The 27,197-nt window shown below is 43.0% G+C and overlaps 1 protein-coding gene across 3 annotated transcripts in view; it reads right to left on the bottom strand.

The window, feature by feature from the left end:
- Positions 1-27,197, bottom strand: part of col4a6 (collagen, type IV, alpha 6) — a 418,171-nt gene that overhangs the window by 100,012 nt on the left and 290,962 nt on the right. For all 3 annotated transcript variants that reach the window (XM_072595456.1, XM_072595455.1, XM_072595457.1), the window contains exons 18-24: positions 24,501-24,611; positions 20,914-21,054; positions 17,801-17,902; positions 11,523-11,683; positions 7,751-7,823; positions 3,446-3,552; positions 329-512 (exon numbers count right to left, since the gene is read on the bottom strand). In XM_072595456.1, coding sequence (XP_072451557.1) covers positions 329-512; positions 3,446-3,552; positions 7,751-7,823; positions 11,523-11,683; positions 17,801-17,902; positions 20,914-21,054; positions 24,501-24,611 — 879 coding nt within the window. The remainder of the gene's footprint in view (positions 1-328; positions 513-3,445; positions 3,553-7,750; positions 7,824-11,522; positions 11,684-17,800; positions 17,903-20,913; positions 21,055-24,500; positions 24,612-27,197) is intronic.

The raw sequence follows: 27,197 nt of genomic DNA, 5'->3' as shown, positions 1-27,197 counted from the left end.
ACAAGACTCATTAAAATGCTAAATTATAACTATTGCACAAGTACTACTTCACAGACCGCAGATACAACTTATATTGATGCACACGCCAACACAGGTTAACATGACATTCACATATGTTGTTGTTAACCATGTAACTTATTACTTTATGGTTTAATATATGTTAACAACCACAGTGTTATCAAACAAATCACTGCAACATTTTAAAGCTGCTTGTCCATTTCATTGATGACAAGCCATAGTACATAGAGTTGCACATACCAACAACTGAATCAAACTTTCTCAGTCAGACTACAAACAAATGGATATCAGGTTATATTATGTTCTATACCTGGTGCCCCTGGTAATCCTGGTGGTCCTGGTATACCATCAATTCCTGGATCACCTGGAGGACCCTGGAAACCTGGAGGGCCTGGGAATCCAACGCCTGGTGTACCCATCTCACCTGGGGGACCCTTTGGACCACGCCTGCCTGGAAGACCTTTAGCACCATGAATGCCTATTCCACTGTCACCCTGAGTAATGTGAACACAATCATTGAGTATAATAGAAAAACCATATCTGCCATTCACAATCATACTCAGTGTAGTTTATGTCATAAGTCCTCAAAAGCTTTTTTAAGATTAATGGAATGATCACCCTCAAAAGGTTCGCCAATGAAATACTATTCAATGCATCTGTGGGCAGGAATTCTTGAAAAACAAGTGTTGCTTCCTATAGTCCAGTAGGGAGCTGGAGTATACAAACTAGGATGCTTCTAGGTTTGAACACAACACCGAGTTGATCTAACTGGTCTCAGTTACAATAAAGACTGGAATAATATGACTGACTGTCATCCCTCTGGAGTAGGGAAGAGAAGGACATGTTGAACTTGCATTTAAAAACCAGGTGCACAGAAATCAGGTTGGAAAAGATATAATTTAGTCTTCAATACATCCACAGGATAAAATAACTTTATACCTTATGAGTGAAAAATGGCTGCTTAAAAAAATGATATTTTCTCTTTTATTAGTTTATGAGATGTCAGCATTGCTAGCCACGGCAGAATTTATTGCACATTCCTCATTACCCTTGTGCATGTTGTGAGCTTTCTGTTTTCTTGAACTACTGCACATCCTGTTAGGAAAGAGTTCCAGGATTTTCACCCAGCAGCAAATTCAGGAGTGGTGATACAGTTTCAAGTCAGGATGGAGAGTGACGTGCAGTGGAACCAGAAGGTTCTTGGTTCTTGTTCTTCTTCAGCATCTACTGCCCTTGATTGTCTAGGTGGTAGAGGTTGCAGTTTGAAAAGTGCCATTGAAGGAGCATTGGTGAGTTACTGAAGCACATTATCCACATAGAACACTCTGCTGTCACTGAGAGCTGTTTGTAGAGGGAGTGAACATTTAAGATGGTGTATGGGATATCCATTAAGCAGGCGACCTTGTCTTGGATGATGTTGAGCTTCCTGAGTGCTGAATATGGGACTCAGACTTAACCAGGCAAGTGAAGAGCATTCCATCACACTCCTGACTTGAGACTTGTAGATGGTGGACAGACTTTGGAGAGTCAAGAGGGGAGTTACTCACTGCAGGGTTTGTAGCCTCCGACCTGCTCTTGTAACTGGTTGGTCCAATTCAATTTCTGGTCAGTGTTAACACCAAGGATGTTGATAAATAGAACTTAGTGATGGTAGTGCAATCAAATGTCAAGAGGTTAGTTTGAAACACTAACTGCTTTTCTCTTGTTGAAGATAGTCATTGTTTGGCACTTGTGGGTCCTGAATGCAATTTATGACTTCATCCCAATACTAAATGATATCCAGCTCTTCCTGTATGTGAACATGGACTGTTTCAGAATCTGGGGATTCACTGATGATATTGAACATTGTACAATCATTAACAAATATCCCTATTTCTTACATTGAAGGGAAGTTCATTGATGAAGTAGCTGAAGATAGTTGAGCCCCTGACACTGCTCTCATTGGGCCTGTATTAATTGGAGTCGAGAAGAATGAGAGCTGACCGTATTGAAACCTAAGATTCTTAAGGGACTTGACAGAGTAGATACCATAAGGTTGTTTCCTACATTCCCTCTAAGTTGCATGGCTGCATGTCCTCTGAGGGCCCATGCATGGCCACTAATGTGGCCAATTCACAGCATTCACATCCGATTTAGGAAGTCGCAGCAAGGAATGAAGCTCGGAATTCCATGCGAAAAAGAAATAAATGAGCAGGAACGCTGGTTGGTTCCCCTTGTGGACAGTCCTTTATCAGAAGGGATAATCTCAGAGTAAGGAGTCGCCCAATTATGTCAGAGATGAGAAGCGATTTTTTTTGTCTCAGAGTAAATCTGTGGATTTTGTTGCGAGAAAGTCATGCAGAGGTTGTTTTTCAGACAGAAGGATTTTTAATCAGGAGGGGAATCAAGGGTTATGGGGGAAAAGGCAGGGAAGTAGAGTTGAGAATTATCAGATCAGTCATGATTTCAGTGAATGACAGAACAGACTGGATGGGCTGAATGGTTTACTTCTGCTCCTAGCCTTATGGTGTATCAAATAATCTGTAGCAACTTGAACTTTTACATGCATGTTGTAGTCATTATAGCAATTGATAGCAATGTTAGAGGTGCTCACTTCCTGAGCACCATATGGAAGACCAAGAATCTCTCATGTTCTTAGTCCCTGCCATCGGTGTATGTTAAGAAGATTTACAGATTGACAATGAAGCTGTATGTGTGGCCTGGTTAGGAACACACTTTCTTTGGACAACTGGTGTGGAACTTGAATCCAGAACTTCTGGCTCAGAGGCAGGTGCGCTACCCACTGTGCCACCAGACCTCAATGGATCTGTGCAATTGCATCATAATGTAAACGAAATGGTTGTTCGCTGGAGTTGCAAGGGTGGTTTCTCCCAATATTCCATTGTGTCTTAATGACATCAGCCTTCAACAAAGGCAGGTTGTGCCACAGTGTAGAAGAGAACATTGTAGCATACTGTATCAACAAAATATTTGGACCTTCACAAAACCAAACAAATCTCTTTGACAAGAGCAGTGTTCAGTGACTATCACACATTCCCATTAATTTGCTGAGGATTTGTGAAGCAATCCATCAATAACTTTGCTTCAATCTTTTGCATCAGGAAGGCGAGCAAAGCAGTGAAGAAGTGACCTGACTGGAACAGAATTGTAAATATAACTGTTTTTCCAGAAAGCTGTGCATTAATGGGTATGGAGAAAGTGAGCACTGCAGATGCTGGAGATCAGAGTTGAGAGTGTGGTGCTGGAAAAGCACAGCAGGTCAGGCAGCATCCGAGGAGCAGGAGAATCGACCTTTTGGGCATAAGCCCTTCATCGGGTATTAAAAGGTATAAATGGGTCAACAATTCTTAAGAATGTTCAAACAATTTCCATCATCAGCAATAAAACATTAGTGTGACAAGCAACATCAAACTCTTATAATACTTACAGGTTCACCTGGAGGTCCTGGTAAACCTGGGAAGCCATCATTTCCTGGTTTCCCTGGAGTGCCTGAAGGTCCCCTTGGGCCTGGATTACCGGGATCTCCTTTTTGCCCTTCAAAACAGAATTATTTTTCTTTTAGCGTCCAATTAATTATGTTGCCATGTACAAATGTTTAATATGTTTGTTTGAAATGTCCATGGTTCAACCCTCAGCAGAAACATTCGCCTGATCACATTAAATGAGGAAAAGCCTCTGATGGAATCATAATCTAAAGGATTTCAGAGGAGCGTGGCAACATTAGAAATCTGACATCCAATGAGAAAATAACTGAAACACTGAGCAAGTCAAGCAGCATCCATATGTAAAGAAACAGGCTTTCAGGTAAATGAACTTTGTCTCAGAATTGGCTCTTTCTTTGTGGAATCTTTTACCTTATGCCATCATCTCTCTCGTCATTTAATCACTCCTGCCCTATATCTACCCTTCCTTTGCCTCTTCACTCCATTTCAGAGAATTGGAGGTGCAGTGGACAGTGAAGAAGGTTACCTCAGATTACAATGGGATCTTGATAAGATGGGCCAATGGGCTGAGGAGTGGCAGATGGAGTTTAATTTAGATAAGTGCGAGGTGCTGCATTTTGGGAAAGTGAATCTTAGCAAGACTTATGGTAAGGTCCTAGGGAGTGTTGCAGAACAACGATATCTTGGAGTGCAGGTTCATAGCTCCTTGAAAGTGGAGTCGCAGATTGATAGGATAGTGAAGAAGGTGTTTGGTATGCTTTCCTTTATTGGTCAGAGTATTGAGTACAGGAGTCGGGAGGTCATGTTGCGGCTGTACAGGACATTGGTTAGGCCACTGTTGGAACCTTGCATGCAATTCTGGTTCTCCTTCCTATTGGAAGGATGTTGTGAAATTTGAAAGCTTTCAGAAAAGGTTTATAAAGATGTTGCCAGGGTTGGAGGATTTGAGCTATAGGGAGAGGTTGAATAGGCTGGGGCTGTTTTCCCTGGAGCATCAGAGGCTGAGGGGTACCTTATAGAGGTTTATAAAATCACGAGGGGAATGGATAGGATAAATAGACAAGGTATTTTCCCTGGGTGGGGGAATCCAGAACTAGAGGGCACATGTTTAGGGTGAGAGGGGAAAGATATAAAAGGGACTTCAGGAGGAACTTTATCATTCAGAGGGTAGTACGTGTGTGGAATGAGCTGCCAGAGGAAGTGGTGGAGACTGGTACAATTGCAACATCTAAAAGGTATCTGGATGGGTGTATGAATAGGAAGGGTGTGGAGGGATGTGGGCCAGGTGCTGGCAGGTGGGACTACATCGGGGTGGAATATCTGGTCGGCTTGGACGGGTTGGACCGAAGGGTCTGTTCCGTGCTGTTCATCTCTATGACTATTAATTGGCTAAAAATTTCCATTTCTCTTAAATTGTCTTATTCTTATGAACAGTCACTAGACTCTGTTTACCTCTGCCGTGAAGTACATGACCTGCTGAATATTTCTAGCACTTCCTTTTTTGGTTTGTGAATGCCAATCGCAGCAATGAGTGTGCATGTCCGGGAACACAGTGTTGCTATGTGACGTCTACTCAGCGACTCAGCGGCATGCTGCTGCTGCGTTTGAAGTTGTTCGTCAAGGACGAGGGTCTCATTTTTGCTGCAACCTGTGAGTATGTAATCCTCCCAGTAATGCAGTAGTACTCATGCTATTAGAGTATTTGGCTGATCCGAAATAATCAGGTGGATTCAATTGTTTCCTGACTGAACTTTGGCTGTCTCTTGTAAAAAGTAATTACTATGAGATGAAGGTGGTGCAGTCTGTGCATGGTCTGGTGCTATATCATTGCACATGGAACATGGTGATATCAGCAATGCAGGCACAGGCTAACTCTGAAGCTTTGCGTCACTACCTAACATTGTCGGTCTATCTGTACACATTCTGCTACTGTTCAGGCATTTGGAGTAACCGCTGCATTCCTGGTTTCACTTCAATGTTCTTAACCGACCATTCAGATTGTAACTTCTACATCAGTGAAGAAGAACAGTCACATCGCTCATGAAAAATTAACTCTATTTCTCTCTGCACAGATGCTGCCAGACTTACTGACCCCCCCAATTCAACAGCTGTAAGAAGTATGTTTGAACTTCAATACTGAATTGATGAGTTCAATGTTCAGATATCTGAACAGTGAGATCCTGTGATAAATGGACTGGCTGGTGTGTGATACTAAGCTGAGTGACAAGGTACATCCCCACTTTATCTCCTGAATGATGCAAACTGAATAGATCTCAGAATCAAGCTCTAAAACTGCTCTAAAGCTACACAGAAGGATAAACAGGCTGCAAGTAGAAAAGATAATGTTAGGACTGATAGAATGAATATTTTTCTTCACACAAAAAGAAATGATTAACAGGCAGCATTGTGGTAACAAAAACTCTGAAGTAATTCAGAAGGTGCACTGATGTTTCAGTGGAACAGATCTTAGATATATTTGGGACTTTAAGCTCAACTTAGGTCAAGTAGTCTTCTTCATTCATTGTGGTGCTGCGATTCCTGCTGGCCAATGCACGTGTTTGGGTTTACAAAAGCAGAGCAATTACTTCTCCCTGCTTTTCTGTGAAACTTCTGAATCCCCATGGTTGATCAGTCTACTGTTACTCAGGTGCTCAGGAATGAAGACTGGCCCCTTGGTTGAGATACCAGAGTGGTGCCTGTGCCTATGCAGTGATCTTTCAGAATGTGTCACAATCTCCAACAGAAGGGGAGGCACTGGAGAATGTTATTCATTTGAAGGATTACCCAATAGCTGAATTGAGAAATGTGTGCTCTCCAGTGTTGGAAACAGCCGTTGCACACTTATTGAAGAATTGTTGCCTGATCAGATTGGAAGCATATTGTATTCTCTGGAAGACAGTCTTGGCACAGGGAAGGAAAAATACCTTAAATTATGAAGTGCTTAATGCTGTCTCTGAGAAGCATCTCAAAATTCATCATATTCTGTGATAGACTTCGAAATTTGGTTGCCGCTACTAAAAGGCAAGTTACGTCATCACGGTTCATATGATGGTGATTAATAAAAGACTATTGGTAGGACACTGGAAGATCTCTCTATACTTCTTCAAATGGTGCTATATGCAAGAGAAAACTCTAGTCTAGTGAGTGAGGTGCCATGATTGTGACTTTTCTGTCACTCTTTGCAGCACCTTCCTGTTTTTCTAAAGTCACGGATAGCCATACCCATCTTCTGTGGGGCATGATGTGGGGCAACCATGTGAAACAGCTTTGAAAAATGCAATTGTTGGAGAAGTCCTTTATATTTTGCCTAGTACTGTCCAATTCTGTGAAGTGACAGAGTTCCCTACTGGTTTAATGAGTAAAGACATTGCAAAATGAGGAACATTGTATCCGTTGCTCCAGATGCGGTCTCCTTTACATTGGGGAGACTGGACACCTTCTCGCAGAGCCTTTTAGGGAACATCCCCAGGACACCCGCACCAATCCATCCCACCGCCCTGTGGCCGATCATTTCAACTCCACCTCCCACTCTGCCGAGGACAAGCAGGTCCTGGGCTTTCTCCACCGCTACTCCCTCACCACCCGAAGCCTGGAGGAAGAACGCCTCATCTTCCACCTCAGAATACTTCAACCCCAGGGCATCAATCTGGACTTCACCAGTTTCCTCATTTCCCCTCCCCCCCACCTTACCTCAGTTCCAACCTGCCAGCTCAGCACCATCCTCATGACCTGTCCTACTTGCCAATCTTCCTATCCGTTCTACCCTCCTCTCTGAACTAATCACCTTCATCCCCACCTCCATCCACCTATTGCACTCTTAGCTACCTTCTCGCATGTCCCACTCCCCTCCCATTTATCACTCCACCCTGGAGGCTCCCTGCCTCATTTCTGATGAAGGGTTTTTGCCCAAAACGTCGATCTTCCTGCTCCTCAGATGCTGCCTGACCTGCTGTACTTTTCCAGCACCACTCTAATCTTGACTCTGATCTCCGGCATCTGCAGTCCTCACTTTCACCTGACAGAGACAAACAGACTGCTGGTCTGTATTGAGTAAGCTGGACTGGTGGGAGAAGCATTCAGGCATGAAGGAGGCTGCTCTGGTCTTCCACAGTGTATTATATCCCACATCATGTCTAAACACAAGAATGAAAAAACCTGCCGCAGAAACTCTTTTCGCCATCGTTTAGAAATAAACACCAAGTCAATATTGGTTATAATGGATATCTGAACCATCTGTGTCTCAGGTTCAAATGGGATTACGTGTAGCGATGGTCAAGTATAATTCATACCTTTTGCTGATATACCTGATGAGTCTCCCTTCTGTCCTTTTGGACCTAATCCTCCTGGCACACCTGGAACGCCCTAGAAATTAAAAGGAAAGTCAGCATTCTCCATCTCCAGGCAGTCAATCCATATAACACAACACCATGTTTCAAGTGTCTGTATTTTGATCTCATCAAGGGAGAAGCTTCTTTCGTAAATCAAACGCAATTTATAAGGATTGAGTTGACATATCTACACTTAACGCACAGTGAGAATCTAACTCTTGGTGTACTCTAATTGACTGGTGAGTTTCCACATGCTTATATAAAAATACTGTGCTTTACACTGATAACAGTCTAACTCAAAGAGAAGTAACAGCGCCCTTCCTCACTTCCGGCATTCTATCTACTTGCCTGTATTTATGGCTAGCATTTAATTTAAAGGGATACATCAACTGACCTCCTATCAATCACCTGTTCTATTAACCGTATGATATTATTTCTCCCAATTCATAGAAACTGTCGAGAAGTGAAAATCTCATGATTTAATTTGACTTTGCAGTTTTATCAATCATAACTCTGGAATCTTAAAGGCAAAGAAGAGAGTTTTATGCTCATTGATTGGTTGTGTTTGTTAATTTGTTTCTGAAGAAAACTGAGAACAGTGTTCAACACTGCTCAGTAGCAGCAGTATATACCATCAAGAACCCCAAGATACACTGCAGAAATTCACCAAAGATCTTGAGACAGCACCTTCTAAACCCACAATCACTTCCATCTAGAAGGACAAGGGCAGCAAATAGTTTCAAACACCAGCACCTGCAAGTTCCACTCCAAGCCACTCACCAACCTGATTTGGAAATGTTTCATTGTTCCTTCAGCATTGTTAGGTCAAAATCCTGGAATTTGCCATTCTAATAGTATTGCGGTCTACCCAGAATGTAAGGACTGCAGCAGTTCGAGATGATAATTCATCAGCACTTTCTCAAGGACAACTAGGGATGGGCAATAAATGCTGGCCCAGCCAAAGATGCCCACATCCCATGAGTCAATACAAGAAAGTACAGTCAAAAACTCCACAAGTGCCTTACAAGCGAACTGCATTCCACCTCCTCAGATCGGCATTTACATTAGTTCTTTCTTTGTGGGAAGTATTGTGGAGAGGAAAACATAATATAGAAAATGCATCAGTATTTCTGATTTTAAATGATTAGAGCTTATCAAATCATATGTAAGAAAGATAAAATGTGAGTCAATGTTGCACCACTGCTCAAGTTCCCTTCACTGATTATAGAATTCAAATTAATTGGAAGCCTAGCCTCATAATCCTGAATATTCAGGGGAGGGGAGGTGGTAGTTTAATGGTATTATTGCTAGACTTTAAGCTAGAGACACCAGATAATGTTCTTGGGACCGGAGTTCAAATCCCACCGCAGTAGATGGTGGAATTTGAATTCAATAAAAATCTGGAATTAAGTGTCTAATGAAAACCATGAGTCCATTGTTCATTGTTAGGAAAACCTACCTGGTTCACTAATGTCCTTTAGGGAAGGAAACTGCCATACCCAGTCTGGTTTATATGTGACTCCAGACTCACAGCAATGTGGTTCACTCTTAACTGCTCTCTGGGCAAGAATGCTGGCCGAGATAGAGAAGCCCTCATTGTCATGAATGGAAGGAGTAACTGGAATGCAGAGTTCTGGGCTAATGGTAAGATTCTTGGTAATGTCGATGAGCAGAGAGATCTCAGTACATACATCGCTGAAAGTTGCCACCCAGGTTGATAGGGTTGTTAAGAAGGCATACAGTGTGTTCGCTTTTATTGATAGAGGGATTGAGTTTCGGAACCATGAGATCATGCTGCAGCTGTACAAAACTCTGGTGCAGCCACATTTGGAGTATTGCGTACAGTTCTGGTCACCGCATTATAGGAAAGATGTGGAAGCTTTGGAAAGGGTTCAGAGGAGATTTACTAGGATGTCGCCTGGTATGGAGGGAAGGCTGAGGGTCTTGAGGCTGTTTTCATTAGAGAGAAGAAGGTTGAGAGGTGACTTAATAGAGACTTATAAGATAATCAGAGGGTTAGATAGGTTGGACAGGGAGAGCCTTTTTCCTTGGATGGTGATGACTAGCACGAAGGAACATAGCTTTAAATTTGAGGGATGATAGATATAGGACAGATATCAGCGATAGTTTCTTTACTCAGAGAATAGCAGGGGCATGGAACGCTCTGCCTGCTACAGTAGTAGACTCGCCAACTTTAAGGGCATTTAAATGGTCATTGGTAGGCATTTGGCCGAGAATGGAATAGTATAAGTTAGATGGGCTTCAGATTGGTTTCGCAGGTCGGTGCAACATGAGGGCCGAAGGGCCTGTACTGAGCTATAATGTTCTATTTTCTATGAATGAAGTAAAAAATATTCCTATACACTTGCTATGCTTCAAATGGTAATGTAAACATTTCACTGGAGATACCACCTGTAATCTTTGATTTTTGCATCTTTCTGTCTTATTACCCACTTTCACAGTCAGCCAACCCCAGTACCATAATTAGTTGTCATGGTTTCTTTACTGGGGCAGAACCCAGTTTAAATTCATAAGGTTCAGTCACGGCTTGTTCATGTTCCATACTTTTATTTTAGGCAGTGTTGCTGACACTGAGACTGCTGTGTAACTGTGTTTGTGTGCTCACTTCGAAATGTGCATGTGCACTATTCCAGACCCTCAATGTTCCTGACCATGCACAAAGTGTGCTCTGTGTATGTGCAGAACATTGAAATGGGGTCAGTGGCAGAGAGGACCTCCTCCGGGTAAATCAAACTCAACATTGGAATGAGGGGACAGGGAGTGGGAGAAGACAGGACTGGGATCAGGGAGTGGAATCAGGCTGGTAGTTGGGGGTGATATCACACTGGTCTGGGTGGGGCAGAGACATTAAAGGTGCTTTTATGTCCACCCCAGCCCTCAAACACATTCGCCCCTCCGGCATTACCTCACTCCTCCGGTTCTCCCCAGGGTCCCAATCGCTTTTCCCTCCACCTAGCTCCCCACCCCACCACTCCAATTACTCCTCCTCCTCCCTCAAGATCCCAATCTTCACCCATTCCCACACCATCCTAGTTGCTGATATCCGCCCCACCCCCTCCCACGTTCTCCTGGTATCTGCCCAGGTTCTGAGCCAAACCCCAACCCCACATCCCCAATTCCTGTTCCTGACTCCAGTAAAGTCACATATGTTGGAAAATCAGCACAATACTGAAATACTTCAACAAAATACACTCACCGGTGTATCTGCTACTGTCTCCCTACAGCATACTGCACATGCTCCTCAATGTCAGCAAGCACAACTTTTGGTTTTGTTCACTCGTTGTATGGCTGACTGAGACAACGTTTACTTCCTTGAGAAATGCCACCTTGAACTGCTGCTGTCGCTGTGCTGTATGTAGACCCACCCTGAGGGAGGGAATTCCAGAATTCTGACCCAACAACAGTGAAGGAATGGCGATTTATTTCCAAGTTAGGATGCTGAGTGGCTTGGAGGGGAACTTGCAGGTGGTGATGATCCCATGTATTTGCTGCCCTTGTCCTTCTAGATGGAAGTGCTTGTGAGTTTGGTGAATTTCTGCAGTGCATCTTGTAAATAGTACACACTGCTGCTTCTGCACGTTGGTGGTGGAGGGAGTGGATCTTGCGGATGTGATGCCAATCATGCAGGTGACTTTGTCCTGGATGGTGTCAAGCATCTTGAATAATCCTGACGGAGTAATCCTGACAGCTGTGAAAGGATAGTGTTACTTACTGGAGGGCCTGTTTGCCCCGGAGGTCCTGGGGGTCCTGGGTCTCCACACTGGCCTTTGCCACTATTGAAACCCGGCTTTCCTGGTTCACCAGGTGGGCCAGGGGGTCCTTGAATTCCATTCCCAGTTATCACTCCATTGCATGCACAAGCACCTGGCTCACCTGATAAAAGAAAGCACAAATATCCATGCTAGGACCACGCTCATTATTGAAATTCCAGGAGAAGAGAGATCTTTGGCCTCATTCTAGATGTTAGATAGTGAATATAAGAAAGATCTTACCTATGATCGGGGCTGTGTCAATAGAATTTCACATGAAGATGTAAAAGATATAATGAAGACGCAAAGATAGGCGGATTGGCCCTGGGAAATGTGAGGTTACAGGAAATAGGGTACCGGGTCTGGGTAGAATGGTCTGGGGGGGGGGGATCCAAGATGGCGGCAACCCAGCAAGTCTGAGTCTATAGTGCTCCTCCCAAGACTTGGGCAAAATGGGTCACCCACCCCCACCACACTCACCAAATCATTTAAAATAGCTGTTTAATTTGATTAATTGCTTAGTATTAAATTTAAACAATTTAGTCTTCAGTAAAAATGACTAAAGGGGAAGGAGCCTGCAGCTCTCAACAAGCAGGAACCCCTCACCCACTCTCTCCAGCTGCCCCGGGGGACTTTCCTACGGTGGCGAGCCTTGTGGAAATCATCTCCAAACTGGATGCGAAGATCGACGCTTTTATTGAAGAATCCCGAAGTCGATGGGACTCACTCTCGGCTGCGCTGCAAAGCTTGACCGAGACATTAAGGAAATCGAGCGCTGAGTCGGAGGGGCGGAGCTAAAGGCCGCAACCTCCGAAACTACAGCGCAATCGGCCGTGGATCGGGTCCGGACTCTCGAACAGCGAGTCCGGACCTTAGGGAACCACATTGACGACCTCGATTCTCGAGATCGTCGAAAAAAAATTCGTTTGCTGGGCCTTCCCGAAAGGGAAGAGGAAGGCCAGCTTACAAGGTTCCTTGAACAGTGGCTTCCACAGCTGTTAAATCTGGAGGCTGGATCAGGCCAGGTAAGGGTGAAATGGGCCTACTGGTTTGCAATACACGGGCCTGGCTCGAACCAGTGCCCCCGCCCAGTCCTGTTCCAGCTGCAGAGATATAAGGAGAGGCAGATACTCCTAGAAGCCTCTAGAAATCTTGGAAAAGATCCCCAAGTCATGATCTATAAAGGATCCAAGATCATGTTATTCCAGGACTTTTCCCCAGCTCTGGTCCGAAAGAGGAAGGCATTTGATGAGGCAAAGAAGTGTTTAAGGGAATTAAATATTCAGTACTCCTTACGCTACCCAGCGACGCTACACTTTAACCATGAAGGATCCGTGTATAACTTCGGATCGCCGGTTAAGGCCAGGGAATTTTTGGACTCTCTGAGATAAATTGTAAGAGATAATTGATGTTGGTTTGCCTTCCCCCCCACTCCGGTTTATATCCCCCTTTTTTTTACCTTCCTGTTTAATATTATCTTGGGGGGTGGGGAGAGGGATTTATTTATTTGTTCTCTACTGAACGATTTTCACCCCCCCCCTTGGTTTTTATATATATATATATAGGCCGGGGGTCTAATTAATGTTGGTGGGGGGAGGTGTTTACCTTATTCTATTTTACCTCTGTCTCTAGGAGCGGGGTTGTTTTCCCTTGTTATTTTGTATTATTATATTTAATTATTACTTGCTGAGGTTGTAATTTTATAGTTATATATGTTTTTACATGGTATTAACATTACCAAATATATCCAGCTGTTGGTGTTGGTGGGGGGGGGGTGGGGGTAGGGTGCTCACTGTTAACTGTAGCTCTGTAGTATATTTGAATTTTCCTCATCCTATTGAGGAGCGCCTGGGTCAAGGGTGGGGCACTGGTTGGGAGAGGATACGATGGACCTTTGGAAAGGAAGTGATACCCCCTGGGAACAAGGGAAAATCTCCATTTAAATATGTTTTATATTTTTTTATTTAGAAATAGTTTTTTATTATACTGTTGTGAGTGTATTAGAGAGCCTTTAGTTTTGTGAATTTTATATGCTCTATGCTCGGGATGTTCTGGATAGGGTTTCCGCTCCTGAGGAGTCTCGTATTTGCCCCGACGATTATGGTTGATCAGTCGGTTAAGTGGTGCACCTGGAATGTCAAGGGGAGTAATTCGCCAGTCAAAAGGAAGAAAATATTATCGAATATCAAGAAAGAAAGGGTTGATATAGCTCTCCTACAGGAGACACTTGTTGGATAAAGAACACTTGAAATTACAACAGAATGGATTTGATCAGGCCTTTTTTTCTTCTTTTAGCTCAAAAAGCAGGGGAGTTGTTATTCTTATTCGTAAGAGCTTCCCTTTCAAACTCCTAAATCAGATAAAAGACGAATCTGGATGATATATTCTGATTAAAGCCCTTATAAATGGAGAGGAATATGGGATTTTAAATTTGTATTGCCCCCCGGCACATCCTTTCAAATTTATAACAGAAGCCTTCTCAAAATTGATGGCTCTCGGTACCCATCATACAATTATAGGGGGAGACTTTAATTGTATTATGGATCTGGAAATAGATAGGATTCCCAAGAGTACTGCAGGAGTCTCTCCCAGATCTAGACAATTGGTGGATTTGAACAAAGAATTAGGATTAGTAGATATATGGAGATGTCTTCATCCACAGGGCAAAGATTTTTCTTTTTACTCCAATCCACATAAATGTCCTACCAGAATTGATATATTTTTTGCCCCCTCAATTGTTTTAATTCCATAAAATAGATAGTATAGCAATTTCCGACCACGCTGCTGTATATATGGAAACCAAGGCGAGGAACAACGGGACATCCCCTCGGCATTGGCGTATGGACCCCTTCCTGATGAAAGACAGTAAATTTGTAAAGTACTTCTCTCAAGAATTTAAAACGTTTTTAGAAATTAATTTAGGTACGGCTATCAACCCATCAATGACGTGGGAGACCATCAAAGCTTACGTGCGAGGTTTGATCATCTCATACTCAGCGACCCAGAAAAAAATTAAAGGGAGAACAACAGCGTCTGCTCGAAGTTCGCTTAAAAGCAGCTGAAACAGCATAAGCTGGTAGATCTTCTATTATCAAATTGCAAAGGATTACGGCCCTTAGGACAGCTCTAAACACCACGCTTACCCAAACGGCTAAGAGGGAAATATTATTTGCAAAACAAAGGTTATATGAATTTGGCGACAAACCGGGTAGATACTTAGCATTTCTTGCAAAGAAAAAAAAGGTCCCTCAAACTATCACGTCTATCAAGGAAAGTACGGGTATTTTGACTCATGATCATAAAAGGATTAACACACTCTTTAGAAAATTTTATTCTGATTTATATAAATCGCAGGATTGTGAAGACAGGACTAGGAGGATGCAATCATTTTTTTTAAATTTGACCTTTCCGGACCTAACTCCGGAACAGGTATCGGTCTTAAATGCTCCCCTAACAGTCCAAGAAATACTTGACGCAATCAGGCAACTTCAGAGCGGTAAGGCATCTGGCCCAGATGATTTTCAAGCTGAATTCTATAAAGAATTTACAGGAATATTGGCTGGTCCACTTATGGACATGTATAACTACTCATATAGTCAGGGCTGTCTCCCGCCTTCACTGAAAGAGGCAAATATCTCTCTTATCCTTAAAAAAGGAAAGGACCCAGAAGATTGCACATCATACAGACCAATATCCTTGCTAAATGTAGATTTTAAAATCCTTTCTAAAATGTTAGCATTGAGACTAGAAAGGGTATTGCCACATATCATAAAGGAGGATCAGACGGGGTTTATTAAGGGCCGTAGATCATCCAATAATATTAGAAGGGTTTTGAATATGATTCTAGCCTGTCATCAGGGAAAGATACCAGGAGTAGTAGTTTCATTAGACGTGGAAACGGCATTCAATAGGGTTGAATGGTCATATTTGTTTTACACGTTGGAAAGGTGTTTACCAAATGGGTCTCAACATTGTATAGTGATCCCAAAGCAGTTGTGGTTACCAATGGATTAGGCTCAGATAGCTTCAGTGTGGGTAGGGGCTGCCATCAGGGATGTCCTCTCTCGCCATTGTTATTTACACTAATAATTGAACCATTAGCAGAAGCTATACGGGCTGATCCTAGTAGTTAGTTGAGTTTTGTTTTTTTGCTCTTGGTATTTTTCTTTTGTTAAATTCTGGTTATTATTTATTTAAGATTTAATTGTATATCAATGTTTGTACTTGAGAGTTTTTTTTTATTTTTGTAAACTTGTAAAAATGTTAAATTTCCAATAAAAACATCTGTAAAACAAAATGGTCCTCGGAGGGTTGGTGTGGACTTGACGGATCAAATGGCCTGCTTCCACAAAGAAGGGATTCTATGACACTGTAAATCTATGAACATTTTGGGTGCCCTACAATTACTGAGGGCAGCTGAAAATCGGCCAATTCATTTCAATTCACAGCAATGCTCATATGTCAGAAGGGCACTGTTCCAAGTTGCCCCACGTAATAATGTACGACACATTGTTTTACGAACGCCTCGTCCACCAACCCACCACAGTATAATGACTTGCTCACACTCTCATTCAGCTTCAGGTCAGGCCTTGGCAGCTCCTTCTTGTTCTTGGAGAAACAATGACATTGGCTGGAATTGAATGCCTTGAGGGTTTTGGAGCTCACACTTAATTGGTGTGTGGGTGTGTGGGTGCTATTTGGTGACTCCCACCACTGAACCATTCCACGCCAGGAAAGCTCATGGATGGTCAGTCTGGTCCAACTCCAATTACTGTCCAATTATGGGTCACATTATGACACTGATAACAATTAGTAGAATGTTTACTTGAGGGGCCCTGGGGACTGGCGGGGGCTGGGAGGGGGTGGAAGTATAAGCATGGCCTGGAGTCCCTCACTGAACCTCAGTGCATCCAGTTAAATTATCTCCTTAACCTAATTACATCATGCACAGGCCATACTGAAAACTGCATTAGATGACTGCTTGATCTGCAAACCACCGCTACTACAGAAACAGCGAGCAAGTTATCTCAGAGTTACCGCAGAGATTGGTGTTCTCCATGCGTTGAAATTTTCCCACAAATCAATAAGATGCTGTTTGCTGCAAAATAAAGTAAATGCTAGGAGTGGAAATTAAAAAAAAACAGAAAATGGTCTGGCAACATCTGTAGAGGAAAAGAGAGGGAGAGAGATAGAAAGAAATTGAGAGAGATTGAAAGAGAGGGAGGGAGAGTGAAAGAGAGACAAGGGGACAGAGACAGAGAGACATATCACGAGAGTATTAATGATTTAAGTCAATCACGAAATATCATCACCTTGAAATGTTAAACCTATTTCTCTGTCTTTTTAGATACCATTTGACCTGTTGAGTGCTTATTGTATTTTGACTTTCCACTTCACAAGTCATTGACAGATAATGTCCCACAGTCTTCATCAGTCTGTGGGTTTCAATTCGTATTCTTAAACATCATCTGAAATACTCTAAATACTAACACCCACCTTTCTTTCCCCACATACCCCTCATGCAGTTATTTTACAGAAACCCAAAGAACTGAAAGAACAAATTCATAAAAACAAGTTTAGCAACAGCAACATTTCACCACTGACATGAAAAACAAGGCTTTTAGCTATTCAGAAACTTCTGCATCAAGAAGCTTCTCTTATTCCTGTTCCAAATGAGTGCTGAAGAATAAAAAGCAAAACGAGCAAAGAAATGGGGTCAAATGCTCTTGGCAGCAATGGTGTACAGACTTGGGAGCCTTAGTGAGACTTAAATACAATAAAACCTCAGTGGCACTGACTTACCAGATAGCATTCTGGCCTCAGTCAGAAGGCTTGATGTGTAAGTTCCGTTTAATTAAAAATTCTATGCACCAATGGAGTATTGAGACTGTCAGAGATGCTGTCCTGCAGTTCAGATGTTAAACCAAGGCTCTATATACCTGTCTGAGTGAATGTCAAGGAATCCTGAGCTCTATTCCAAGCTGCCTGGCTAATTGTCGCACCTCAAGCAGTATCATGAATGACCTGCTCATTATCTTATTGCTATCTATCGGCCTGAATGTATGCGAATTAGTTTCCATCTTTTCTCAATGACAACAGACCCAGCACTTCAAAAATACTTCCTTATGAGAGCTGCTTGTGCTCGTGAGAACGAGTAATTGGTCTGTGGGGAGAGGTCTCTATTAGAGATTAAAGAAACAAATTAACTCACAGACAAGGACAGTCCAGTCAATTTACTCACCCTTATAGCCTTTACTTCCCCGGAATCCTGGTGGTCCGGCTGGTCCAGGCAATCCTGGAGGACCAACTGGTCCAGTGACTCTGGTCCGACTACCTGAAGGACCTGATTGAAAAACGTACACTGACCTTAGTAACGCATCTCTAGCAGAGGGGATTGAAAATAAAAGAGGGTTACATTTTACAACCTCTTATTATTTCTTTCTTTTATTCAAAGTGCTTTTAATTGCTGTTAAGTATTAAAACATGATACCAAAGGCTCCAAAGCTCCTTCCTTTTTCTATATCAGGCCAAAATTATGAGGGGGAAGGCTTCACAGACAAGTTAATGCAGGGGCGAGGAAGATCCCAGCCTGCCAAACTATCCAGGGGAGTCCTAACAGTCATCTATACCCTAGGTTAGCCTGCAGCTGCTAAAGAAATGACTTGACTGAATGTAAAATGGATGATAATATAACTTATGTGGTTCTTCACACAAAAGCTACAATGGTAAAAGACATTCTCTCGATTTGGCTACAGTTGCCTGGGTATCAGCCATGGCTCAAGTGGTGACTCTTTCCATTCTAAGACAAACATGGTAAGTTCAAGCTCTACTCTGCAGTCCAACGTTGCCTTTAAACAGCAACCCAAAGATTATCAGGTAGATTTCTTAGAAATTGCCCCCTTTAAGATATTGAATGTGCACCCAAAAATCTTTTAAAATGTATCATGCCTTCAAACAGGCCACATTTTCAAATATTTAGAAGGGACATTGCTTGGGTCTGTTATTACAGAACTGAGGTGAGTTTTGCATCATCTCGTAGCTGAGGCTTGAAAATCTGTCAGCCCACACAAGGCCAGAAACCCCATGTGCTCTTTAAAGATCTCTGTGGTGACTTGGGTCTTCACCTTCCCTTCAATAATACCCCTAAACTCTCTGCTCATTATCCTAATGACCATGTCTGGATCTTCTTGTTTCTGCCATCTTTCCAACATCAAAAATAGATCCAAGTCTTTTCAAATGAACTGTTCTGAAGAAGGGTCACTGGACATTAACTCCGATTCCTCTCCATTGACGCTGCTAGATCTGCTGAGCTTTTCCAGCAATTTCTGTTTTTGTTTCCGATTTCCAGTAACTGCATTTCTTTCATTTTTTTTCAAATAAACTTGGTTGCTCGTGAAAAGTGCTTCAGAAGTACTGCTTTTCTTTAGCTGTGAATTTTAACATCCTAAAATATTTTAAAGCTTTGTGCATCATTCAGGAATTGTGTGCACTGACTGACTAATGAAAATGACAAAGATTTGCTCTTGCCAATTAGCTACCCCTGGCTGTTAGATATGCTCCTTAAACAAAGCTACCTACAATAGATCGCAAGGGTGCAAATTCATGCTCACTTTACAAGTTACTGCATGACCACCTTAGAATCCAAGTTGTTATATACAGTGTATGTGAAATAGTTCCTCATTTTACTTGAAACAAGGATCTTTTACGTAAGATCCAGTCAACAAACTTTTAACAAAGTCAAAAATTTTACAAACTTAAATGCAGAATGTTTAAGGAAAGAAAATTGAGTCCTTATTGGTAATATTGCCAGACTGAGGATTCATAGCAATATTCCAAACTAGTTAATACCTTTCTGATTCCCATTATCCACACACTCTGCGGGTCCATCACAGACTAAAAAGTAAATTCATTGGACAAACATCAATAAGAACACAATACAAAAAGTCAACAAAACAGCAGTATGAAAGATGCAAGCTCATTGACTCATAAACATTTCACCTTACACTTGATTAAAGTGCAGTCTTGAACAGCAAAATATTTTCACCAAATTCATATCACAATTATGCACCCTCTAGTGGCAGCAGTCGGTAGTTTTAATGAAACAGTGAAGAAAGTTGGAGAATTCAAAAGACTTACAAGTTGCCCCAAATGAAATCTAAAATATTTTGTAGTTCCATGACTGAATGTATGTAGCAGAGGGTTATGAGTACGTTGAAAACTAAAGGAGGGAGGTCAAAGCAGAATTTTACTCGTAGTGCAAAAAAACTATGAGAGAGGCAGGTACACTGTGACTGTAAATTTTACACATATAATTCCCACTGCACAAACCTCTGTCACTGATTTGCAAGATCATAACATTTACTTGATAAAAGAATAAATTCAAAACCACTACCCAAAATATAACACAATGTTGACATAGTCAAGCAACAGCCTGACACAGTCATGCATGACCTCCTGCACTCCTCACTGAACCAGAGTTGACCCCATAGCTTGGCGGTAATGAGAGTGTGGAGGACATGCTGAGCCATGAGGTTACAGGGTGTGTTGGAGCACAGTTGTGCTACTGCTGATGACCCACAGCACCCCATGGCTGTTCAGTGTCCAGTTGTTAGAACTGCTGGAATCTATTACTTTCAGTGCACTGGTGCCCATAACACAATGGAGGTTCTCCTCAATATGAAGAGAGGACCTTATCTCCACAAATCTATGGAGTGGTCTCTCCTAATCATATTCTTCGTTACAGCCTATCTAGAGTCTTAATGTTGACTAAGGTTTTCAATGAAAAGATGCATCTAGTCTTTGCAGTTCTTTTGTCCTTCTGTCATTCCTTGTTCTGCATCAGCAGAACTGTGTCTCCTCACTCTGCTATTTTCCCACTTACACTAAGCTAACCCAAACATATAATATCTTTACAAAGTAGAACAATGTATAGATAGGGGCTAGACTACCTAGATCTCAAAACTATTGAGTTTGGGGACCAAGGAAAAATTGGATGTGGCCTAATCAGTGCTTCTTGATTATATTGTCTTCTCTTCATCTCTTTTCAACCTGCTTCATGGTCATGACTCTTCATCTAGATTTCCAAGTGAGCAAAAAGGAGAGCATTTATTAATTCAGCCAACTGCCTCACTCTACAAGAATTGCCCAGGGTAACTCCCTCACAGATGGGATGGCATAGTGACTGAGACTTGGCTTGGGGATACCAACCCTCAGTGCCATGAATTGCTTCCCAAATGATAGCTTTTCAGCTGCTTTGCTCAAAACAGTCGGATGATATTCCCAGCAAGGAACAACATCTAAATTCGTACCTTATACGCATGATTCTGAACAATTCCTTTCAATTATGCTACGTACCTGGTAGGCCAGGAGGTCCAGGTGGGCCTGGTAATCCTGGTGGCCCTTGTGGTCCTGGTTGTGAGAATATCATTCTTCCTGGTGCTCCTTTCTCGCCTTTAGGTCCTTTAACACCTGAAAATCCTGGTAAACCCTTGGAGCCTAATCAATGGAAACAAAAACTGAACTTTGACAAGGTGCAGTGGTGATAACCTCCCTACAGCCACAATGTCACTGATATATCAAACCTGGCCTGACTCCATCATTATACACTTACTCATAGAGTCATAGAAATGTACAGCATGGAAACAAACCCTTTGGTCCAACCCGTCCATGCCGACCAGATATCCCAACCCAATCTAGTCCCACCTGCCAGCACCCGGCCCATATCCCTCCAAACCCTTTCTATTCATATACCCATCCAAACGCCTTTTAAATGTTGCAATTATTCCAGCCTCCACCACTTCCTCTGGCAGCTCATTCCATACACGTACCACTCTCTGTGTGAAAAAGTTGCCCCTTAGGTCTCTTCTATATCTTTCCCCTCTCACCCTAAACCTTTGCCCTCTAGTTCTGGACTTCCCAACCCCAGGGAAAAGACTTCAAATTTAAAACTGTTTCAGATTAGGGAAGGTGCTGCTATAAAGGGGGCACTCAGATTTGAACTGGGGACCTCTTGATCTGCAGTTAAATACTCTACCACTGAGCTGTACCCCCAGCTTCCTGATAAATGCCAATCAGTATTATTAAATCAACACGAGGACACCGTCCTCAATTCAAAATATGCAAATGAAGAATCTTTAATGTTTTGCACATGGAAAGCAAAATGAACTCAAGTTCTGAATTTTAAAATAAAACAAAATGCCAGAACATTCAATTATCTTGAGGCCTCAACCTTTGCCAGGATGGAGCACCTCTCCATCATGGCGATGATGTCACAATTTGTCGGGAATAGCAAGTCCCATCCCTGCCTGTCTTCTCTAGTTTTCACGGGATTGGGGATTCGAGATGGGACATTTGAAATGGCCAGCTGCCTCACTGAGACAGGATTTTAGAATCTCTGGAGAGCATGACCCAGAGTGTTCAGAATAGACCAGGTAAGAGAAAGTCCGGACGCAGTTCATTTCTTTTGGATAGCCAGTGTTCCCCTTTGGAAAACTGAAACATCCCTGCAGATATAATCAGAGGCAGGAAGGGTGATGTAGCAGAGATCCTCAGATAGCTGGGTCCAGTATCCTTTGTGGTTGGGTTAGGGATCCTTTGGGGTAGTGAGTTATCAGATATCCCCTAAGGCAGTTATCACAGAATCCCTACAGTGTGGAATCTGATTATTCAGTCCATCAAATCCACACCAACCTCCAAAGAGCAATCTATCCCCCTACTCTTTCCATGCAACCCTGCATTTTCCCATGGCCAATCCACCTAACGTGCACATCTTTGGACTGTGGGAGGAAACCAGAGCACCTGGAGAAAACCCGCACAATCGCAGAGAAGAATATACAAACTCCACACAGACAGTTGCCTGGGTGGGAATCAAACCTGGGTCCCTGGCATTGTGAGGCAGCAGTGCTAACCACTGACACCGTGTCACCCCAATTACAGATGGTACAGAAACCCTTTGGAACTGTCCAACTTGTCAACACCAGTCAACCAGTGTCAAACAGAAGGTTTGCAATAAGTGACATTGCTCACGCAATCTTCCACGCTTCATTCCATTATCTTTACAAGAGTGCTTTGGTCTCCTTGGTGCTCTCAGCTATGGCTTATCTAGAGTCTTTATGTTGGCTCAGGTTTTTAATTTAAAAATACATCCAATCCTTGCAGTTCTGCTGTCTCCTGTCTCTCCTTGTTCTGCATCAGCAGAATTCTCTCTCCTTGCATAAGTTCCCACTTACACTAAGCTAACCCACACATACAATATCTTACAAAGCAGAACAATGACTCGTACCATTGGTCGGTGCCCTTCTTGTGCAATTGTATAGCAGGAGAGGCAGAATTCCTCAACACTACTGGGACCTGTATTTAAAGCATCACTGGCCTGTATTTCAAGTCCAGCTGCACATCAGTTCAAATGCTGCAAACTAGGAAACTCCCTTCATCTTTTGGTGCTAGAGCTTTATGGTACAGAAAGGAAAGCTTCACGGACCGCAACCCAGGTCACCGGGTGAACAAGGTGGTGGAGAAGAGGTTTCTCCTTTTTCCTGCAGACTGGAGCAGGGTGTCACCCCACCAGACACAGCAAGCCTGGACACAGATAGCCCCGACATCACTGCTGTGGTGGAAGTGGGTGAATGGGTAATCTTCTCTCTGCTACCACACACTCACGGATCCTTCTGCTTTATAGGGTGACTAGGGTGATGTGGGTCCATCAGGATGCCCGGCTTACATAGCGCTCCTTCAAACTCTGCCTGGGCACCAACTTCTCACCAGGGCTCATGGAGTCCAACTCCAACTGTTGCATGTATCATATCCACTAAACAGCTCTTAACCACCTCATTCTCACAAACTACAAACCTTTCCTGCCCTCTGTGTTAACTCATTGCAGACACTTTATCACTCTTCCTGCCTGTGAATCACCACAATCCTCTTTTCTATCCACTTCATACTCAATCTCTCTTTTGGGTCAATGGGTGTGGACATCAGACTTTCCCCTCCTCCCAACTTAATACATTGCCAGGGAAGAGCAAAATCAAGGGACGGACTGCAATAGCTGACCAAGCTTCTTTGTGCTGTGCTGCCCTACCATTACCGCCATTGCTAATTCATCCTTCATCACCAAAACTGTTTATCCCTCTTGGATAATTCATTCCTTCTTTTCTCTTATTCAGCTACAAGGAGCATTCAGCGAGCGCTTGCTAAGAGTAGACTAGCACCAGAGTCCCTCAGCTGTGCCTCAGTGTCTGAAGATGAAGCCTTTGACTCGGCCTGGTGAAGATTCACCAGCAAGGCTTTCACCTGCATCCCCCAACACCACCAGCTCCGAGTCGGTCACCTCATTGGATGCTCTTTCTAGACTCGCCTCCAGAGCACAGTCTGCTGAGCCCATTGCTGACATGTTCACTGCAGCAGGTCGAGGGAAAACAGAAACACACCCCAGGTCTCTGGCACACAGAGAATGCTAGGAACCTGCTCAGCCGCAGGAAGAAGACGACCTCATGGTCTCAGATATTTGCAATTTAAACAAAATGCACAGACAGACGTAACCTTTTAGCCTCCCCTTGTTTCTGTTGCGTGTTATATTTACCGTCTTCAATTTAGCCCACAGCATTGGAAATTCCAGTGTCCTTGATGGCCCTAGACTGTCCTCATGTAGAGGCCAGGGTGACCGTGACCTGTGGGAACTCATGCTCACTCCTGGGGCTTCCAGTCCCGTCCTGTTGTATATTAGGTCCCACATTTCTACATTCAATTGTCTTCACTGTACCCCCACCCCACCACACATCCCCCCCCCCGCCTCCACATCCCAGTACAAATGAAGCCCTTCCTTACAACTTGAATTACCCACTTTGCCCACAACTTCTTCTTGATTTTTTTTTCATTCTGTCTGTGCTTTCCAACTTCCTCACAATTGTTGATACTGCACTGGGAAGGGGAAATCCCAGCCATACCTTGAACTTGTGCTGGAAAGCCTGGAGATCCTGGCAATCCCAGTGAACCTGGTAAGCCTTGGATTCCTGGAGGGCCTGGGAACCCTGGTGAACCTGAATCTCCGGGGGGACCTGCAATTGGAAACACAAAGGTCAAAGTTCATGTCATATCCTCGCACACCTGAACACATCTCTGAGTAGAACATATTTCACCTTTCCAAAATCGAAGGTGAATATGAGGATGTATGAGATTTCTGAACAATACCTTGATTTATGGATTATGAATAGCAAGATTCCTGCTAGACTGTCAGGAATGTCAACTAATTACTCAAGTAGTTTGGTCCAAGATTCCTCAATTATAACCCAGAATATTTAAATTTCTATTCATTTCAGGCTTTTCCCTCAAAGTTTTCAAGCCATTATTCCAAGATGATCCCTGTTTTGATGTTTTATTGGACAGCAGATATTCTCTAGTGCTGTACATATGAGGCTCATCAAGTCCTGTCAGTGAATGTTCACTATTAAACAATTGAGCAGTAAGGCTACAGTGTAGCCCAGATGGTAGATTTGGTCAGCAGGACTCACTTATTCTAATCAGGAGGACGTCTGCATTTTATTACCCTCCTTCATCTTCAACTGATAACACTGAATCGGGCAACAGAATTTCCCAGCATGATCAGGGACCAAATAAGCCAACCATAGAGTCATACAGTCTTAGAGATGTACAGCACAGAAACAGACACTTAGGTCCAATTCATCCAACCGACCAGATGTCCCAACCCGATCTAGTCCCACCTGCCAGCACACGGCCCATATCCCTCCAAACCATTCCTATTCATATACACTCCAAATACCTTTTAAATGTTGCAATTGTACTAGCTTCCATCACTTCCTCTGGCAGCTCATTCCATGCAGTACCACCCTCTGTGTGAAAAGGTTGCCCCTTAGGTCTCTCATATTTTTCCCCTCTCGTCCTAAACCCTCTAATTCTGGACTCCCCACTCCAAGGAAGAGACTTTGTCTATTTATCCTATCCGTGCCCCTTATGATTTTATAAACCTCTATAAGGTCACCCATTAGCCTCCGACACTCTAGAGAAAACAGCCCAAGCCTATTCAACCTCTCCCTATAGCTCAAATCCTCCAACTCTGACAACATTCTTGTAAATCTTTTCTGAACCCTTTCAAGTTTCACAACATCTGTCCGATAGGAAGGAGGCCAGAACTGCACACAATATTCCAAAAGTGGCCTAACCAATGTCCTGTACAGCCGCAACATGACCTCCCAACTCCTGTACTCAACATTCTGACCAATAAAGTAAAGCATACCAAATGCCTTCTTCACTATCTATCTACCTGCGACTCCACTTTCAAGGAGCTATGAACCTGCATTCCAAGAGCTCTTTGTTCAGCAACACTCCCTAGGACCTTACCATTAAGTGCATAAGCTCTTCACTTTCCCAAAATGCAGCACCTCGCATTTATCTAAATTAAACTCCATCTGCCACTTCTCAGCCCATTGGCCCATCTGATCAAGATCTTATTGTAATCTGAGGTAACCTTCTTCGTTGGCCACTACACCTCCAAGTTTGGTGACATCTGCAAACTTACTAATGATACCTCTTATGCTCACATCTAAATCATTTATATAAATGACAAAAAGTAGTGGACCCAGCACCAATCCTTGTGGTACTCCACTGGTCACAGGCCTCCAGTCTGAAAAATAACACTCCCCCACTACCCTCTGTCTTCTATCTTTGAGCCAGTTCTGTATCCAAGTGGCTAGTTCTCCCTGTATTCCGTGAAATCTAACCTTGCTTACCAGTTTCCCATGGGGAACCTTGTTGAACGCCTTACTGAAGTCCATATAGATCACGTCCACCACTCTGCCCTCATCAATACTCTTTGTTACTTCTTCAAAAACTCAATCAAGTTTGTGAGGCATGATTTCTCACACACAAAGTCATGTTGACTATCCCTAATCAGTCCTTGCCTTTCCAAATACATGTACATTCTGTCCACAACTTGCCCACCACTAACATCAGCCTCACTGATCTATAGTTCCCTGGCTTGTCCTTACCACTCTTCTTAAGCAGTGGCACCACGTTAGCCAACCTCCAGTCTTCCGGCATCTCACTGTGACTATCGATGATACAAATATCTCAGCAAGAGGTCCAGCAATCATTTCCCTAGCTTTCCACAGAGTTCTGGGGTACACCAGATCAGGTCCTGGGGATTTATCCACTTTTATGTGTTTCAAGACATCCAGCATTTCCTCCTCTGTAATATGGACATTTTTAAAGATGTCCCTAACTATTTCTCAACATTCTATATCTTGCATGTCCTTTCCATAGTAAATACTGATGCAAGATAGTCATTTAGTATCTCCCCCAACTCTTGCAGCTCCACACAAAGGCTGACTTGCTGATCTTTGAGGGGCCCTATACTCTCCCTGGTTACCCTTTTGTCTTTAATGTATTTATAAAAACCCTTTGGATTGTCCTTAACTTTATTTGCCAAAGCTATCTCATGTCCCCTTTTTGTCCTCCTAATTTCCCCTTTAAGTATACTCCTACTGCCTATATACTCTTTTAAGGATTCATTCAATCTACCTTGTCTATACCTGACATATGCTTCTTTCCTTTTCTTAACCAAACCATAAATTTCTTTAGTCATCCAGCATTTCCTACACCTACCAGACTTTTCTTTCACCCTAGTA

The sequence above is a fragment of the Chiloscyllium punctatum genome, chromosome 25 (assembly GCF_047496795.1).
Source record: "Chiloscyllium punctatum isolate Juve2018m chromosome 25, sChiPun1.3, whole genome shotgun sequence".
Taxonomy (NCBI): domain Eukaryota; kingdom Metazoa; phylum Chordata; class Chondrichthyes; order Orectolobiformes; family Hemiscylliidae; genus Chiloscyllium; species Chiloscyllium punctatum.
Note: the sequence above shows the minus strand (reverse complement) of the source record. Positions and strands in the feature narration are given on the sequence as shown.